This window comes from Agaricus bisporus (assembly GCF_000300575.1).
Source record: "Agaricus bisporus var. bisporus H97 unplaced genomic scaffold AGABI2scaffold_6, whole genome shotgun sequence".
NCBI classification, from domain to species: Eukaryota; Fungi; Basidiomycota; class Agaricomycetes; order Agaricales; family Agaricaceae; genus Agaricus; species Agaricus bisporus.
In genome coordinates this window covers 1,923,735-1,940,285 of record NW_006267369.1, presented here as the reverse complement: position 1 = coordinate 1,940,285, position 16,551 = coordinate 1,923,735, and the positions used below count along the sequence as shown (strand labels likewise).

Below are 16,551 nucleotides of genomic sequence, written 5' to 3'. Positions count from 1 at the left end.
TGCTGCTTTTCACGACGCGCGAGACATCATTGAAGGGCCACAGAAGCGGGCGATGTATCGATCAGCTTCCCCTCCCCTTTTTGGTATCCCTGATTATCCTCCCCTTCGCCGAGTTAAACCATTGCCCAAACGTCGTCGTACGTCCCGTACGTCCTTTGACATCAATCCACATACTAGCGTGAATCTCAAGACATCATCAGTACTCTCCAATGCCTCCACGAAAACATACATTGATTCAATGTACTCGTCGTCCTCGCACGTTTCAAGTCACCACCTGAGCCAACCTCAGCCGTATCATATTCCCGGCTCCTCGGGCCCATCCCAATCTGTCCAGGATTCCGAATTTGATTGGGAACCTTTCCTGGGGTTGCCGGAAGAGGCTCTGCGTGTTGCATACGACCTTCCGATGCGGGGATCACTTGACATCAATGACGAAAGAAACGGGGCAATGGGTGACCCTCACAATGAAAAGCAATTGCTTCTTCCTGAACACGATTTACCTCCACTGATGGGGTCTGATTCATTACCTATCGCCGTGACCCCTCCACCTTCTTCCGATGCGTCTACGGATGAAGATTCTGACTCTCAAGCTCGTAATGAAGCGCTCAATCGTTTGTCTTTGATTCCGAATCATCCTCCTCTCACTCCTGAAGATTCAAATGGAGAAGAGGATCCGGAATCAGAGGGCACTGAGGGAGACTTACAAGAACGATTGTTCTCTTCCGCTGATACCGATCGCTTCCTTGCGCAGACGGACCCCTTATCGACAAAGATGGCGCTACATGATTATTACCATTCAATGGGGTTGGGACTCTCCGAGTTCGATACAAATACTGACGTTGCTCGGCTCGGCGACGTTGCCACCGGATATACACCGCCCCTACCGGATACCACTATGCCTTTAGAAGGTGATTTATCCAGAAGCAATTTGACTGCCGCGGGTGGTTACGTTGCTGTGGGTGTAGGGAGAAGCCAGGATGAAGAAATCACGGATGGGAGGGGTGAATACATCGACCATTCAAGCCAACAAAGCCAAGGAAATACAAAGAAGCGAAAAGTACCTGCGAATGTAGGGAATTCTCCACCGCACCATCATATACATCACTATTCTTCCTATCGGGGTGTGCAGGGGGCGTACGGAACGGGGACGGCTGGTTACGGAGAAGTTGAGAAGATAGAAGTTGACGAAGAGGAGAGGGAATATAACTTCGGATTTGGATTCGGGATGGATTTAGGTGCTGGAAATTTAGCTGTTTCTGGATCGGACAGGGATGTAGAGTCGGACGTTTTTGGTCCTCTATCTGGACCGGCGGGAGGATACCAGAATTTCTCTTCGGATGACGCCGTCTTACCGCCACGCCATTTTCACCGAAAAGCAAAGTTGAGCCCAGCGACTCAAGCTGGGTTACAGCGCAAGGAGCTCATCAGGAGGAGAAAAAAGCAATTGGAGGCTATTATGGGTCCGTTATCTACCGGAAACAATAGTTGGACTCTAGATCATGCTTTGTCGATGAATTTCCCTTCCTTCCTTTCTATTTCTTCTGCGTCTTCATCTCCTTCGGACTCTCCGACTACTGATTCTGACCCTGGAGTTCCTTTTCGAACTAATACATACCTTGATGGTGAGGGTGGTAAAGGAGATGGTGATGATGAAAGGTTGGGAATGGGATGGGGTAGGGGTGAGGATCAAAGGAAGGAGGTCAAAGTGAGGCTGTCGAAGAGGGAGAATATGAGAGTGGCGAGAGTGGTTGCATTGGGGCTCGGGAGACTTGGGAGGCACCCAGACGCTGCGCCTTTTCCAGCGAGAGAGTTTACATTTGCGGTTTCCAGCACGAGTGAGTGTTCCAGCAATCGCGATCTCCCTTTTTCTTTGTTTATCAATGCATCCTAGTTTCCGACCGGTTGGTTGCCATACAAGAGGAGGTAGCCAGCTTGCGTAACCTTTTTGGAACTGAGCTCGCGAGACAGACTGCCAGAGTCGCCAAGTCCAATAAAAATACTCCGGGAAAGACAGGGAAAAAGAGGGCACAGCAGAGAGCGAGGACGATCAAGAGCGCGAAGAGTGGAGAACAGCCGGCGGAGTTCCTCGAGATGCCGCAGCGAAGTGGGGATGCTTCAAGCCGACAACAAGTTCAACAACAACAATCGGCAGTGGCAACTCAGAACGTTAGCCAGACTTCGGCGCCCAAGAAAGGGAAGAAGAAGAAAAAGAGATCAACGCTGGCGAATGCATCGAACCCACATCATCTTCGGAACTACGTCCCTTCGAGATTACCACATGCTGCAGGCGGTGGTGGCAGTACTGGCGGCAATCATGGCCCAAGTAATCAAGCTATGAACACGAGCACCCTCTGGCCATCGGCCTTGAAGTTTCTCTCTGCAGAATTGCCTCCCAGAAGACGCAAAAGCGCAAGTGGAGGTGGGCAGAATGGCGTCCAACCCTTACCTCAGCTTGTGTTTCCTCAGGAAGAGTGGGTTTGTATGTTCTGTGAGTATAAACTGTTCTATGGCGATGACTCCAAATATCGGCTTGCTGTGAGGAATAGGAAAAAGATTTTGAGGAGACGGAGGAGGGCTAGAGAACGTGCGGCGGCGGCGGCTAGTGGTGTGAATGCTGCTATGAAAAATGCCCCTGCACCTTCACCTACTGCAGAGGACACCCAGGTTGAGGACGAAGAGTATGATGGTCCTGGATATGAGTCTGTGCCTTCCACTACCGTCAATGCTCATGTCGACGGGATTGGGAGAACAAGGATCCGAGAGCCTGGTGGATGAATCGATGACCGCCCCTGTAGTCTGCTGTAGTTAGCTAAGATTTCTTGAATTAATTATTTTATTTCCGTCGGCCGGCGTCGGGCCGATTAAACTGATGGTATTTCGACTTTTGACACTCGCCTCTCTCCATCACCGCTCGTTGTCGTCTCCCGTATTTCTGCTGCTCGTTGTCGCCAGCAGCGACCCATCTACCGTTGCCTCAAAGCATAATTCATGTCAACAACTTGAAGGGTGTAGGTATGTCGTTCAGATGCATATACTTCGCGTGTTTGTGTGCTTCGAGCTCTTTTCGATGATGGCGACTGGATATATGCGCGGTCTGTCGACTCCCAGCGCCATGGCCATGCCCCCATGGCCCTTTTTCGACGGCTCTTTTGACTGCGTCTCATTTGGGTGATAACCCAGAAACTATCGTGATATGGGCAACCTTACGTGGATGTCGAACAGGGCCGTTGGGCTGACAATGCCCCTGAATCTTTCGGTGCTCTGGATCGTAGGGGTCGAGCTTTTGGACCTATATGCCGATTAGAGGTCGCATATATTCCCTTACCCTCCCTTAAGCGCGATAACCGCTTGCTTTACCCGTTTCTCCTGCCCAGGTCGCACCATACAACTTCACATTGGGAGCATCTTCAGCGCATAACACTGATTGAGTGGCTGAAACTCGTATGCTGCCTCTTCTCTCCCCTTCTTCCCATATCAGGTTTCGGGCTGTCCTACGAACGTGATTTTAAGGCTTACGTCTATCTTTCTCCAATTTAGTATCACTCCAAGACGAGCACCTGTGGCTTCTTTGTTGGGCTTTTTATATCCGATCAATCTCTGAGTGCTTCTCGTCCGCGCTTCACGCGTTATAAAGTCTTCTTGCAAAGTTCGGTTTTACGACTCTTCTCTCACCACACTTCCCCTACTCAAGCCTGATGTCGTCCGACGGAAGGTATATGTATCACCACCAACCCCCGAGTATCAATAACTATGACTATGGCTATCCGCATCATCAACAACATCAGCCCCAACACCACCCTCCTCCGCCTCCGCCACCTCATGCCTACGATAATCACCCCCCTCCTTCGCATTCTCAATCTCAACACCCACCTCACCCTCACTCTCATTCGCAGAGTCATTCGCAATTAGGACACCCACCTCTACGTGCTCCTGTTCCCCGTTCAAACTCGTCTTCGACTCATTCCCATTCTCCATCTCAACCAAATACATCTCATCCTCCCCCACCGCCTCCACATCAATCTCAACACCATTCGCACCATCCGCCTCCCCCGCATCAACCACCACCTTCACATCAACACCAGCCACCTCATTCGTATTATAATCCACCTCCACCTCATCCACCGCCTGGGTATCCCTCTAACTCTTACATTCCGCCACAAGCTGCACCCCCGCCCCCAACTCAGCACTCTCATCCTCAGTCTCACCACCCTAGTCACCCCAATCACCCTAGTCATTGGGGAAATGAAAGTCAGTGGGGCGGTCAGTTTGCTTATGGCGCTCCTCCTTCATCACACCCTCCAGCATCTAGTGGCCCTCCAGATTATACCCCCGGTCCCAGTAGGCCGACGACTGGCCAGGAAAATGTGGCTAACTCTACAAGCGCAGGACCAGATCACCATAGAGGGAGTTCGGGATACATGCCCCCTTCGCAGTCGGCGCAACCTCCTCAGCCTCCACCTACCACGATTGAGCCCAGAAGGATTGATGTCAGGAATGATATGTCACGCATGGATAATCCAAGAAGGGATGTGCGAGTGGATAACAGAATGAATGATCGAATGGATACAAGAATGGATCCTCCGAGAATGGAGGATCGAATACCCCCCCAGCACACATCGTATCATCATCCTCCACCTAATGTCCACCATCCTCAACCTTCATTACAGCATCCTCCACCGACGCCCGTTTCATCCGCGCCCACGCCAATACCTATTTCATCATCTTCAACAATTGCGGGTGCAACTACCGCTAAAAATGTTCGGGGAAGGGATTCGCCGGCTTCACATCCGGGACCTCCCCGTCCTTCTCATCCTCCTGGGCATGTTCTACCTCCGGCGGGACCGCTGCCACCCACACATGCTACGATGACTAGCCCTCCCATGTCTGCTATTCCTCCTGCTGCCGTTTCGCCTGGAAGCCTCGATTTTTACAAGGTGCGTGTTCTGTACTCAATTTGTATATGGACGTGTGCCAATTTAGGTCGACTGATTGTTCTCACATTGATGCTACTATGACGTTTCGGATGCTGGGATTCTTTGATGTGAACCAAATGGATACTCGCTTGATGGGGATTTATTGGAATGCTTGGTGTCTGGTGATTGGTTGCGGTCTATGTCATGCTTGGCCGACGCTCTTTTACGCTCTCCCACATGATGGATACGCCCGGAAACTTTATTCGACTCCGCGGACCGGTCCTCATCTCATTGGTGCAAATTGCTTCCCTCAACGCAGCTTCTTGATCAATACCGCATGATTCTGGACAATAAGGAAATGATCAGCAACAATCCAAACAAAGTTCCTTCTTTGGACTTATTGGAAAAGATGATTCAATGCGCGACCCTGGCTTCGCATATGTTTGAGGAAGCTGCCGCCGGTGAAAGTACAACGTCGAATTATTCATCTCTCATGGGTGCAAATGGTGTCCCAGCCGCTGCTTCGAACAATGCGAGAGAGGACACGAAAGAGTCTGTACTTAATGGACCTACGACAAATGGCTCTAGTGCGACCGCTACTGGTGCCCCCGCTCCCGCGCCCGCACCAACTTCATCAGGGCCCCCTGGTAAAAAACAGGTATGACCAACAAACTGGTTATTTTTGACCCAATAATGACTCAATTACCTTTTCTATTAGAAAACAGATGAAAGTAATCCGGGGCAAGGAGAGAACCATGGTCAGACGTGTTTGGGTTGTGGTGCCACTTCGACGCCCGAGTGGAGGCGTGGGCCCATGGGTAAGAAACCTAGCTCCCCCTTGAAGATTTTTATATATTTATATATTTTGACTGTCATTCTGCAGGCCCCCGAACGTTGTGCAACGCGTGCGGGCTGGTTTATGCTAAAATGGTGCGTAGCGGAATGTTTATGCTCATATCCTGGCTTTGATATTTGTGATTTATAGATAAAAAAACGCGTGCGAGAAAAATATAATCAAAATGGACGATCCAACGGTCAAACCTCTCAACAAAATGTCGTTGACGATTCGGATGATAGTGATGACGATGATGATACTAATAACTATGCTAACGATAGGGGTAACAACTGAAGAGCTTTGCCTCTTACTTGTGACCTGACTTTTGCCTTGATATCCACAATCACCGTTCTAGCAGTATGCTTCTCACCAGAGGCATTATTTTTCGCGATTCTTCTTTTTTTTTTTGTGAAGTCCTTCGTATTCTGGTTAATTTTCGTTGCTTTCTTAATTCTGGACAATTGGTTTGTCCTTCTGCTGTGAGCTGTTTCATTCATACTTCGCTTGAGATACCATTTCGAGAACTGTCTTGCTGCACGAATGTTATAATTTGATTTGGCTGTTGCGAACGGTTTCTTGCTGCTTAAATAAATCGTACTCATCGGACAATATAGCTCTTTTTTTGGCATTGATTTGACAATTAATTTGACAGTTAAATTCAGTGCCAATGCAGCGAGAAGCTGAAGTGATCCTGTTTATAACCCTGACCGTGAGTCACCAAGTATACGGATAACGTTCTCCCAAGTGACTGCATACGATTTTCGAGTGTCGTTAGATCCAGTACACAATGCTGTTGTATGACATTCGAGGGAAAATTTTCTCGTCCCCTGCGATTCAACCGGAAAGATGTGTACACACCCTGAATCCACGACTCGAGAAGCAAGGGAGATCAGAAGAAAGCCCAAGATGGTTTTGGTAGTACAAAAGAAACTGCTTCATAGGGATCTCATCGATCATAAAAAGTCGTACGTGGAAGGTCGAATATTAAGTAGACGTAGAGATACAATGCAGAAATGATCCCGTCGGCCCTTGATATATTCCCCGTGTAAATTTTGCTTGGTAAAAAGTCCTTGACCGTCATGCCTATCAAGTTCTGACAAATTGCCACGGACGCTATCATTTTGTTTCATTGAAACCCGACAGCATACCGGCAGCTACTTGATAAAGCGCTTAGCTCATTCGTTCGCAGAACACAAAAAAGGCCAGAGTCAAAGTGAATTGAGCTGAAAGCCTAGAAAGCTATGGGGAAGGTTCTCGTGTGTCGTTATTGAATTCTCCACGGTATATTTTTGTACCGTGATCATTGATGTAGATCCTTCGTTATTTAAGTTACGAAGACGTCATTACGGTAAACGGGCTGAGAGATTGATGCTAACTATGTACTCCGTGTCACCAGGCTTGGATAACCAAGGAGACAAATTGCCATCTATTCTTAATATGATCTTTTCAATTGAAGCTTCATGGAGTTAAGGAGACCCAAGGAGACCAACCCAGTGGCAAGCCTTTTTATAAATTAAGAACCTGGGTCTGATTTGATATTGATTTTGATAGGTGCACTGGCCTGGCTTCTTCCGTGGTGAGCGTTCTTCATTTTTTGGTTCGTTCTATGATTTGAAATGATGTGATAGTGGAGCGGTTTGATTATCGGCGGAAGTGCTAACTTCTCTGGTGTATTAACGCCAAGATCACAGTTTCGTTGATTAACTGCTTCGAATTCGAGATCGTCTCAGCACCTGCGCACATTGCGACTACCCAAAGCGTTTATTTACGAAGGCATCACCTCGAGATTACGTAGAAGGGATTAAAGCCAGTCCTCTCGACCTTGGGGGTTAAAGAAATGACTTCTCTCTATGATCTACATCAAAATGGGCGAACGTGCGGTGTATGACTTCTCTAGCCGATAAGGGACATTTGTCAAAATTGAATGCTTGGTTATCAAGTTTTTTTGGAATAGGCTTTGCTATTCCCGAGTAACGGGGTACATTGAAATAGCATATATATAGATATATAAATAGAAATATTGTTTCTCTTTATTACCTTGCTCGCGACCTGGTCGCTGAAAATCCCATGTACAAGTTGTCATCAAGGCAGATTTGATCCGTCGTCTATTGGTTCCGTTGTCGGGTAAAATATTCATTATCTACGCGGGAGAGATGTCATCTGGAGTTGCTCGTGAAACAGATCTGCGAACAGGACCGTGCGTGCCTCACTAAAAATCCAATCCATCCTATCGATTACTAGCACGAACCGCATATGCATCAGAGAACCATTATAGGAAGGAGCCTGAAGTTACGGATGACTATGGGATATTTGCAAAAGTTGATGAGTCGAAGGAAAGACTCTGGATGTACTCGGAAAGTGTGCTATTAAGACTACTGCAATCTAATCTACAATAAATACTACACTTCTTCGCTACGGCTCATGATATCATATCGACAATGCTCGCAATAAGTTAACAATACAAAATCCTCCAAAGAAAGAGGTCAGGAACAAAGAAGTCAATTCTGTTTTGAAAAAGAAAAAAAAGCATATAATATAAATTACACCTTACGCCAATTCAACCAACCAGCCAATTAAAAAAATCATCGATTAGGCATCTGTCCAGGTGCTCCACCGTTCTTCGCCATCGCAGCATTAGCAGCCATAGCCATTTGTTGAGCTTGAACTTGTTGCTGCGTCTGACCAGCCTGACCTTGCCCCTGCTGTCCCTGCTGTTGCTGTTGACCACCAGCAGCGCCTCCCTGTCCTCCGCCTCCCATCATCATCCTAGGATTCCAACCGTAACCCGTAGGGTATCCCATTTGAAGATAATACTGATGTTGCATCCCCGCATTTGCAGCGGCGGTAGCAGTAGTAGCATTAGGTTGCTGACTAGGTTGAACACCTTGGCCTTGATTTTGACCTTGAGCAGGTTTCATTTGATTCGGTTGACCACCTTGTGCAGCTATCTGCGCTGCTTGTTGTTGTTGTTGATGATGCGCTTGTGCTTGTGCCTGAAAACGGTGTTGTACAAGAGCTTTCATCGGTTCCGACAACACTGCACCCCCTCCTCCTGGTTGTTGCTGTTGCTGATGTTGCGCTTGTGCCAGCGCTTGAGCATGAGCCGCATGATTTTGAGGATGCATTGCTGCTGCAGGCCGTTGTAATGATTGAATGAATAGGATCTGTTGTTGCGGCGTATATTGTTGGAATTGTTGTGGAGTTATACCCCTAGCAGCAGCGGCTTGTTGTAAAGTAGCTTGAAACTGTGGATTTGCCATCCTAGCTTGTAGAGCCTGAGCATGCTGCTGTTGCGTCATCCCACCCGGAGCTCCAGGACCACCGTTAGGATTCATTACAAGTTGACCACCACCAGATGCGGGTGTACCAGCACGTCCAGCTCTAGCTAGCTGATACTGGAGTTGATATTGGAGTTGTTGTTGAGGTGTCATACGAACTTGATTTCCATTAGGCTGTGGTATAATCGTGGCTGCGTTCTGAGCGGTTTGAGGTTGCTGAGGTTGTGGCTGCTGCTGCGGAGGTTGAGGCTGTGGCGGAGGCTGTTGAACCTGAACCTGAACGGGTTGATTACTACTTCCATTGACGGGGATTCCTCCGGTATGTTGTTGCTGCGTTTGTGGCTGTGGCTGTCCTCGCATACGCATATATTCCAACGAATGAGCAGGATACACTGGTGCAGCTTGCATCACAGGCGTAGGTTGTGGTTGTGGTGTAGGGCCAGTACGTCCAGGGACCTGTACCGGTACGTTTGGAGGAGGATGAGGAGGTTTGGGTGAAGGAGCATATTGTCGGGGTGTAGTTGCCTGGTTCATAACAGGTGTGTGACTCATTTGCGGTGTACGCTGAATTTGCTTTGAAAGATGCCGGGGACTCGCTTGGGGTGCATGTCCTTGTTGCAGTTGTTGGGTTTGTGGTTGAGAGGGAGGACGATGATGAGGTGAATGGTGTTGAATAGGTGAAGATATGCCTTGCGCAGCTTGAAGATGCAGTGGGTGCTGCTGAATAGGCATCGGTGTCTGCGACGCACGAAGCATTTGAGCTTGTGACGGCGGACGCGGTGGTTGTTGGATATGATGGGGTATTGTTTGATGTGTTACCTGCGGTTGAGTGGCGATATTCTGGTGAACAGCCGTTTGTAGAGGAGTAGGGGCCTGAGCTGGAGGAGAGGAATGGGTTATTGACTGTGGGGTAGCATGAGCATAAGGCAGCGGATGGTGCTGTGGGTGTCGCCCCTGAGTTTGAGGTGGTAGGGGAGCGGGAGTCGGCACTTGTTTAATTACTTCAGTGACAGGTTGTGCGCCCGCATACGTTTGATTCTGTATAGGCGCTTGTGTTGGTTGGTGATGTATAAACTGAGTGTTGGCAGCAGGCTGTGGAGGCATTGGCGTATGAGAGCCATTGGCTAAAACGTATGCGGGTAAAGCGTAGGGCGCTTGAGGAGTGGCAGTCTTGGGTCGCTGATGGACAGGCTTCTTCTCCGCGGCAGGGGGGATTGACGGTGATGCAGCTTTGAGTTGTGGTGCAGTAGCCTGGGCTGGTTGCGGTGGTTGCGGAGCGGCCTGGGGTTGAGGTTGCGATTGGTTCACGAATTGCTGCTGTCCTGACGCTTGGACTGCAGGCGCTGGGGTTTGCGATTGGGACCGTTTCTTTTCCATCATCAAATCCAACAGACGATAGCTAATTGAATATTCAAAGTCAGAACAGTTGTATCCAAATTACGAGAAAGATCATACTTGGGATTGTGCAACTTGCTGCGGGTGGGATTGGAAAAAGCCATGATCTTCGCCCTCCTCGACTTTTCATTCTCATCATCTTCGGGTTCGAGAGCGGCAGCCTTACGTTTAAGTGCGTTGGGAACGGTCGGAGCAGTCACCCGAAGGATGTGGTTCACGATCCGAGTGAGATGAGGATCGGGATCCAGGCATAACGGCGGAGCGGTTGCATGCTATTACAAAGTTGGCACAGACGTGAAGACCAATACTGAGAGACGTACGATAATCTTGGACTCTATGTCGATAGCATCTAGGTCGGACAACTTATCGCCACGCTTGCTGTTTAGAGAACAGATATCGGACCATAGCGTTTCGGAATTCGGGTGGAGCACTACGCGTGTACGGTCCGGTTTTTCTGGCGTAGGTTCTTTGTTTCTCTGAGGACGGTAGTCGAGCAGTTCGACAATCATACAACCTAACGAGACGCGTGAATACAGCAATGCAAACAAAGGATAAAATTAACCATCATAGAAAGGGACCTTTGCCGAGTCAAAGAGGTCGAGAAAGTCGACAGGGATGCGGTTTGCTCGAATGTCATCGAGAATGCACTAAATAGAGCACACGTTGAGTACGGAACGGAAATAGAAAGGGAATGAGCCGAACCGCAGTCTGGTTGTGGTAGAGAAACTTGGAGCCGTTGTTGAGGACCCAGTGCTCCTGGTGGAGGTGGACGGTGAAGGACGGTGGATCGTTGCTGGTGCGGGTGAGGAGGTCGTCGACAGCGCGCGTCCTGTTGCTCGCCGCCATCGTGGACGATCTGAAAGCATAACACAGCTGACTAAGCAAAACATATCATTAGCATCACGTGTTGCTAAATTCAATCATATGGACGCCCAACTGCGCGAGGTCGGTCGTCCAAAAAATCGCACAAAAATCTGACTGACATATTCGCAGCTCATCCCCTTTTTGCGCGACAGAAATGTCCAGGCTCGCTCTCTTGCCTTGGAGCATCTCGTCCAACATACGCTGCAGGGTTCACCACACAGAAATATATTTTTTGCCGGTCTCGGAGGTGGTGGACTCCAAAAACCAAAAGAAAACAATGTTGTCAAAGACCTCAAGATTCTCTGTCGAGATCAGCTAGTGCGTTAGATCATTGATCTTATTCGTTCATGCTAATTCTGCCAAAGAACGTTGCGCACGATGCTTTCCGTGCCCTCGTCAATCTCTCAGATTCTCCCCTCCTTATATCTCCTTTATCCGAAATCTCGTTTATCAATTTTCTCGTGTCATATATTATCGTATGTTTCCTGCTTTCAAACCAGAACTTATCCTCATGAGATGCTTAGAACCCTCGATCGATCCTCGCAGACCTCGCATCCATGCTTTTATCAAATTTAACCGCATCCTCAACAGCATGCTCAATACTCCTCTCCCTCAAAATATCAGTGATCCCAGATTCTCGACTTCCAAATGGTGTATACACCGTTGATTCTAGATCGGCATCATGTCCCGATCCCGTACCATATCCCTCCGCCGAGCCAATACAAGTTCCTGCGCTCCCTCTTCTCGTGGACGCTTTTGTTCAAGGCGCTACCATTGGTGATATCCAAGATCTATCCAAACGAAAACGCAAAGGAGAACTCCATTTTTTGGCAAATGTGTTTGCAAACTTGACGGTCGTAAGTGTCTTTCTGCTATTATCTTTCTATTCTCTGATAAAGCCCTCCAGTCACCTATCGGACGGAATTACTTCCTTTCCCCACAACCTTTCAATGTTCTCAAACCTGACGCGGAATTGACCTACCCACTGGGAAGAATCGTCGCATTCACAGAACATAGAGACAAAATCCGACGAGGTGGTGTCGCTTCTTCAATCAAGTAAGTGCTCTCTTTTGTTATATCAACACTCACTCACATATACATGTAGAAATTGTGCTTTCCTAGCAACAGGCCACAAGGCCATCCTAAGTCCCGAATCTGACAACATATCAGTCGGACAATCCACCATAACAGCTCCTGGTATTGACGCCTTACCATATCTCTTACTCCCTCTCGCTGGTCCCGAGGAATTCGATTTCGACGTACGTCACTTTTTTCCCACTATTCCTTCAAGAACTGATCAATTCAATTGATCGAAATAGGACCAAGAAAAACTGTTAGAACCTCTACAATTCCTCCCATCAACTAAACAACGTGAAGAAGATCCTACTATCCGATTAACCCATATCGAAACGCTTATATTATTATGTCATACACGTTGGGGAAGAGACTATCTACGAAATCATGGTGTTTATCAAATCATTCGCGTTACACATGAACACGAATCCATAGACAAAGTATGTTTTCTTTCTATCTCCTCCTCTGCGCTACTACTCAAAATGTTACCTATTTTTTTTTGCTATTCAAGGTATCAGAACATATAGAACGACTAGTTCAACTTATCCAAGGAGATGAACCAAATCAACCGTTGATTGAAGGAGAGGATATCACGACACTTGAAGTCGACGAGTCGCAAATTGAAAGACCGAGTTACTTTGCACCTGTGACGGGAGTCGGTAGTGCTTTGAGCAACCTTTCAATGCAAAGTCAAGGTGGTGGAGCGCAGAAAGCGACTGTGGGTGATGAGGATGAGGATGATAAAATAGAAGAGATATGATCTTATCGGAGTAAGATAAGAAATACAAATAGAATGATGAACCCTTTGAAGTTCAAACGTTCAACATCGATCTCAGCTCTCACCTGCCCAGTGTCGAGGCTTGGTCGAAGCCATCCGAAAGCTGTCTTTATGATTTCGACCTGATATTTGAATATGAGTAGGAAAGCACGCATCAAATCTGACGAATCTTTAGGGGAATCTATGATAATGAATTATTGAATGACCGGTGAGTGTAACAATCGATTCAGTCAGTGGCTTAGACAACTAGTCCTAAGCTTTTGTGATCACCTGTATCAGTGACTCAGAAGTGAAGAAAAACTGAATTCCTTGTTTTAAGCCTGCGTTCCATAGTTGGTACAGCCAGGAATAACAAACTGCTTATTTCATGATTTATTATCATTCCCATGCGACTGTATATCTCGCATCTCGTGGGACTCCACATGGACAAACACCCCCGATTTTGGATGACCCATAGAATCAAGTTGAATAGCTTGCGGCTAATACAAGAACCTATTAGCGAACGGTACACGTATTGTTAAAAGCAAAGATTTGTACCTTCTCCCCTGCTCGCAACATGTCAACATTATGCTCTCGCCAGCCACCTATCGGATTACCATGACTAATAGATTGTCCAGGCTCCTCTCCGAACATGTTTTCCAGAGTTGTTTGGCCCTGCGACCCGTGCCTCAAACGACTTCGGGCATTGAGACTACTCATGAGAGAATTTGAATAGAGCTTGCACAGGGTGAAATTGAATAGCAAGTGTCTGTCAATCCAACGAATGCTTAATCACCTGAATTCAAAGTTTATCGATGTACGAAACTCACATTCCAGAAGTCTTTGAGAGCCGAGATTAAATAGATCAGCCTAGACACGTAGGGAAGCAGATACACTTACGGGAATACCGAGATAAAGTGATAGATCGATTATAGCTACCACGGAAGTAACAAGGCCAGTTTGCACGGTCACTAGACAAGTTTCATTTTAAGATGCCAAATTACTTGAATTTCCAAGTTCACGCACTGCGAATGATGCGATCGATAACGATGTCTGATTTTTTGAAGCCGGTCTTATGCATCCGCTAGATATAATTGAGCCGTTGTAGCTTAATAGAAATCCAGGCCACCTTACCCTAGCGAGGAAATTAGCGAGACATTATTCCAGATGTTGACGAGCTACTCACAAGTGCCACACAAGAATTGTAGTGATCAGGATATCCGCAGCGGCTGCACAGGACAACCAGCCAATTACGACGCCCTTATTTTGTAATACTGCAATTAAAAACTTGGGTCAAGAGTAGTTATTTGCCCACCTGGAACTCTTGAAATCTATCGAACTGTGGAACGACGGTAACAAACCAGGTTATAATGGTGGCACATACTTCGATCAAACCGGAAATGTGAGTGGAAAGCTCTTATAGTCGCTTGATGAGACGTACTTGCAGATGCAAGAGAAAGCATGGAAACGACAGCCACCAGAAACCAATTTCTCGTCAACAATTGGATTCTCCACGCGAAAAAAAGCTGGACCATCAAAGCGATAATACCCTTGGTATCAAAACGTAAACATTGTGAGCCTTCCTGCCTCCTATGTCAGGCTTACCGTCAACACGGGGGCTACATTTCGGCGTATATAATTCAGTAAAATTTCTTCCTTTCAAAATCTTTCGCCATCACCTGAGGAGAATTCTATAGGGTGAAAGTGAGATAAAGGATTGATAACCGGCCACGGAACGCAAACACGTACGCCAATTTGTGAACTTTAAGTATTCGAGGTCTCCTGCGATATATTACACTCAGTGAGCGATGGAACTTTGCATGAATATTAAAAGGGACTTACCGAAATGAACAATTAGACACATGTAAATATATACAACGTCGAGTACAGAATTTACGGTGTCAGCTAGGAAAACTGCAAAAACCTGAGCGACACGAGTTGAGTCGTTCAGGGTGACATTAGAACATAACGACATACGAAGAGTTTCAGAACGAGTCTGTCACTGTAAGAAATATGATTATGGGCAGCATCAATGGTTAAACATCTCTACTCGCCGTCGATAACTTGTATAATAGATATAGACCTGGGCGATCATGACACCGAATAGAAGAACATTGAGCAGGGTGCCGATAAGCATAGGTCCATGCCTATTGGTTTTGCTGATTCGATATGCTCCGCATGTGAGGATATGGACAAACGTACGCAGTCTCCGCTGGACCATCCATCGGATTGCCTCGGATTGGGGAGGGGGTGTCAGTTGTTCCAACGTGAGGGTCTCGTATCCCTTTATATTTGATTGCTGTGTTGCCGAAAGCTGACTTCTGGGGTGGAGCAAGATAATTTCAACTTCGAACCAAGCTAATTCCCTGAATATCAAGTGATTCCAATCTGGGTTTCGTCAGACATATCTGGGTTATGGGAAGATGGCTCTCACCGTATTTTCCGTAAGTATACTCTTTTTTCTCGGGACCTGTCATGTGGGATGTATATTCCTAATATCAGCTGGGGAGATCACCGCAAGTCGTTGGATCCCAAAGCGATTCTAAATGATGCATCATACTTAAGTTCACTTCTCAATCTATCATTGATCACAATTATTCATATTTAGTAATCCGCGGCGTTGTCCGAGCAATAGGTTTCTGAAATCGCCTATACATAACTGAAAAAAAATCTATTCATGTCTGGAAGCTTGTAATAGTGGTTTCCCGTGACATTGAAATCAAACCAGAATATCTGAATACCCACCGGCAGTTCTTTCCACCCGTAGTTGGCTGTGAAACTAAATTTCATCCGAGGTATAGTAGCCCACGTTGTGGATGGCTGGTCGCCTTGTGTCACGAAGCCTTCAACGTGAGTTTTACCTGGTTGAGTTTGTCAGTGGCATCGTCCAATGTATCGTGACTTAGCTTGTCCTACGAACAAAGTGTACTTCTTATGTGTGTCATCTAATTCCTAGTCAAGTGCTGGGATGGTGATACCCAAACGAACAGAGCGAAGAAGGGCGTGAACAGCTAGTACTGTTATGGATAGAACATCCGTCACAGCCTTCTGATTGACAGATTAACGGGTGATATTGATGGTAGCAAAACTTGCCTCGCATTTGTTCAATTCTGTCGATCTGGACTTGGCAAATCAAAGTCTCCCAACTATCTGGCCTCGATCAACTATATCACTTTAATGCGTGTCCTCTACGGCGGACAAAGACAATATGGCTGGCCCTACAAGTTTGAAGAGAATACGTGAGGTGTTCTGGCATTGAAGGGCAATTGGGTGAAAAGTGCTAGTGAGGTGGAATATTTTGAGTGGATGACCGCGCGAGGAACGCTCGGTTCCTCGCGCGGTCACTGTGCATGTGACATGTGACGTGAGTCCGTTGTGTGTGTTTGGATCATCTTTGACTCGAACTTGTACACCGTTTTCTGACTTGTTGGCACA

General features: G+C 47.1%; 6 protein-coding genes across 6 annotated transcripts; 3 read left to right on the top strand and 3 right to left on the bottom strand.

Moving 5' to 3' along the window:
* Positions 1 to 498: 498 nt before the first annotated feature.
* Positions 499 to 2,866, top strand: AGABI2DRAFT_186207 (hypothetical protein). Its single transcript, XM_006462102.1, has 2 exons — positions 499 to 1,835; positions 1,892 to 2,866. Exons 1-2 carry the CDS (start codon positions 509 to 511, stop codon positions 2,773 to 2,775), a joined length of 2,211 nt encoding a protein of 736 aa, XP_006462165.1. The 5' UTR covers positions 499 to 508; the 3' UTR covers positions 2,776 to 2,866.
* A 758-nt stretch (positions 2,867 to 3,624) lies between these two features.
* Positions 3,625 to 3,982, bottom strand: AGABI2DRAFT_193445 (hypothetical protein). Its single transcript, XM_006462101.1, has one exon. The coding sequence runs from the start codon at positions 3,973 to 3,975 to the stop codon at positions 3,742 to 3,744; it is 234 nt and encodes a 77-aa protein (XP_006462164.1). The 5' UTR covers positions 3,976 to 3,982; the 3' UTR covers positions 3,625 to 3,741.
* Positions 3,983 to 4,026: 44 nt separating this feature from the next.
* AGABI2DRAFT_136982 (hypothetical protein) lies at positions 4,027 to 6,135 on the top strand. The gene is made up of 5 exons (XM_006462100.1): positions 4,027 to 4,934; positions 5,233 to 5,571; positions 5,632 to 5,731; positions 5,797 to 5,843; positions 5,899 to 6,135. The coding sequence occupies exons 1-5, from the start codon at positions 4,881 to 4,883 to the stop codon at positions 6,040 to 6,042; spliced, it is 684 nt and encodes a 227-aa protein (XP_006462163.1). The 5' UTR covers positions 4,027 to 4,880; the 3' UTR covers positions 6,043 to 6,135.
* A 2,195-nt stretch (positions 6,136 to 8,330) lies between these two features.
* Positions 8,331 to 11,267, bottom strand: AGABI2DRAFT_179034 (hypothetical protein; the record flags this gene model as incomplete). Its single annotated transcript, XM_006462099.1, has 5 exons — positions 8,331 to 10,425; positions 10,482 to 10,693; positions 10,742 to 10,935; positions 10,984 to 11,068; positions 11,124 to 11,267. 5 exons carry the CDS (start codon positions 11,265 to 11,267, stop codon positions 8,331 to 8,333), a joined length of 2,730 nt encoding a protein of 909 aa, XP_006462162.1.
* A 78-nt stretch (positions 11,268 to 11,345) lies between these two features.
* Positions 11,346 to 13,176, top strand: AGABI2DRAFT_186204 (hypothetical protein; the record flags this gene model as incomplete). The annotated part of the gene is made up of 8 exons (XM_006462098.1): positions 11,346 to 11,366; positions 11,415 to 11,603; positions 11,651 to 11,761; positions 11,810 to 12,142; positions 12,193 to 12,341; positions 12,391 to 12,544; positions 12,605 to 12,799; positions 12,871 to 13,176. The coding sequence occupies 8 exons, from the start codon at positions 11,346 to 11,348 to the stop codon at positions 13,117 to 13,119; spliced, it is 1,401 nt and encodes a 466-aa protein (XP_006462161.1). The 3' UTR covers positions 13,120 to 13,176.
* A 250-nt stretch (positions 13,177 to 13,426) lies between these two features.
* Positions 13,427 to 15,426, bottom strand: AGABI2DRAFT_193441 (hypothetical protein). The gene is made up of 15 exons (XM_006462097.1): positions 15,319 to 15,426; positions 15,171 to 15,263; positions 15,094 to 15,118; positions 14,959 to 15,040; positions 14,866 to 14,898; positions 14,796 to 14,807; positions 14,722 to 14,735; positions 14,558 to 14,666; positions 14,432 to 14,499; positions 14,303 to 14,376; positions 14,143 to 14,201; positions 14,017 to 14,087; positions 13,947 to 13,957; positions 13,675 to 13,885; positions 13,427 to 13,616 (listed from the first exon to the last, which is right to left on the bottom strand). Exons 1-15 carry the CDS (start codon positions 15,339 to 15,341, stop codon positions 13,503 to 13,505), a joined length of 999 nt encoding a protein of 332 aa, XP_006462160.1. The 5' UTR covers positions 15,342 to 15,426; the 3' UTR covers positions 13,427 to 13,502.
* Between the last annotated feature and the right edge of the window lie 1,125 nt (positions 15,427 to 16,551).

Coding starts and splice junctions, on each gene's coding strand:
- AGABI2DRAFT_186207 (XM_006462102.1), top strand. CDS start 509: ATGGGGTCTGATTCATTACCTATCGCCGTGACCCCTCCACCTTCTTCC. Junction 1,836..1,891: donor ATTTGCGGTTTCCAGCACGA/GTGAGTGTTCCA, acceptor AATGCATCCTAG/TTTCCGACCGGTTGGTTGCC.
- AGABI2DRAFT_193445 (XM_006462101.1), bottom strand. CDS start 3,975: ATGGAGAATGGGAATGAGTCGAAGACGAGTTTGAACGGGGAACAGGAG.
- AGABI2DRAFT_136982 (XM_006462100.1), top strand. CDS start 4,881: ATGTCTGCTATTCCTCCTGCTGCCGTTTCGCCTGGAAGCCTCGATTTT. Junction 4,935..5,232: donor GAAGCCTCGATTTTTACAAG/GTGCGTGTTCTG, acceptor CCCTCAACGCAG/CTTCTTGATCAATACCGCAT. Junction 5,572..5,631: donor GGCCCCCTGGTAAAAAACAG/GTATGACCAACA, acceptor CTTTTCTATTAG/AAAACAGATGAAAGTAATCC.
- AGABI2DRAFT_193441 (XM_006462097.1), bottom strand. CDS start 15,341: ATGGATGGTCCAGCGGAGACTGC. Junction 15,041..15,093: donor GACTCGTTCTGAAACTCTTC/GTATGTCGTTAT, acceptor CGTGTCGCTCAG/GTTTTTGCAGTTTTCCTAGC. Junction 14,500..14,557: donor GCTTTCTCTTGCATCTGCAA/GTACGTCTCATC, acceptor GTTTGATCGAAG/TATGTGCCACCATTATAACC.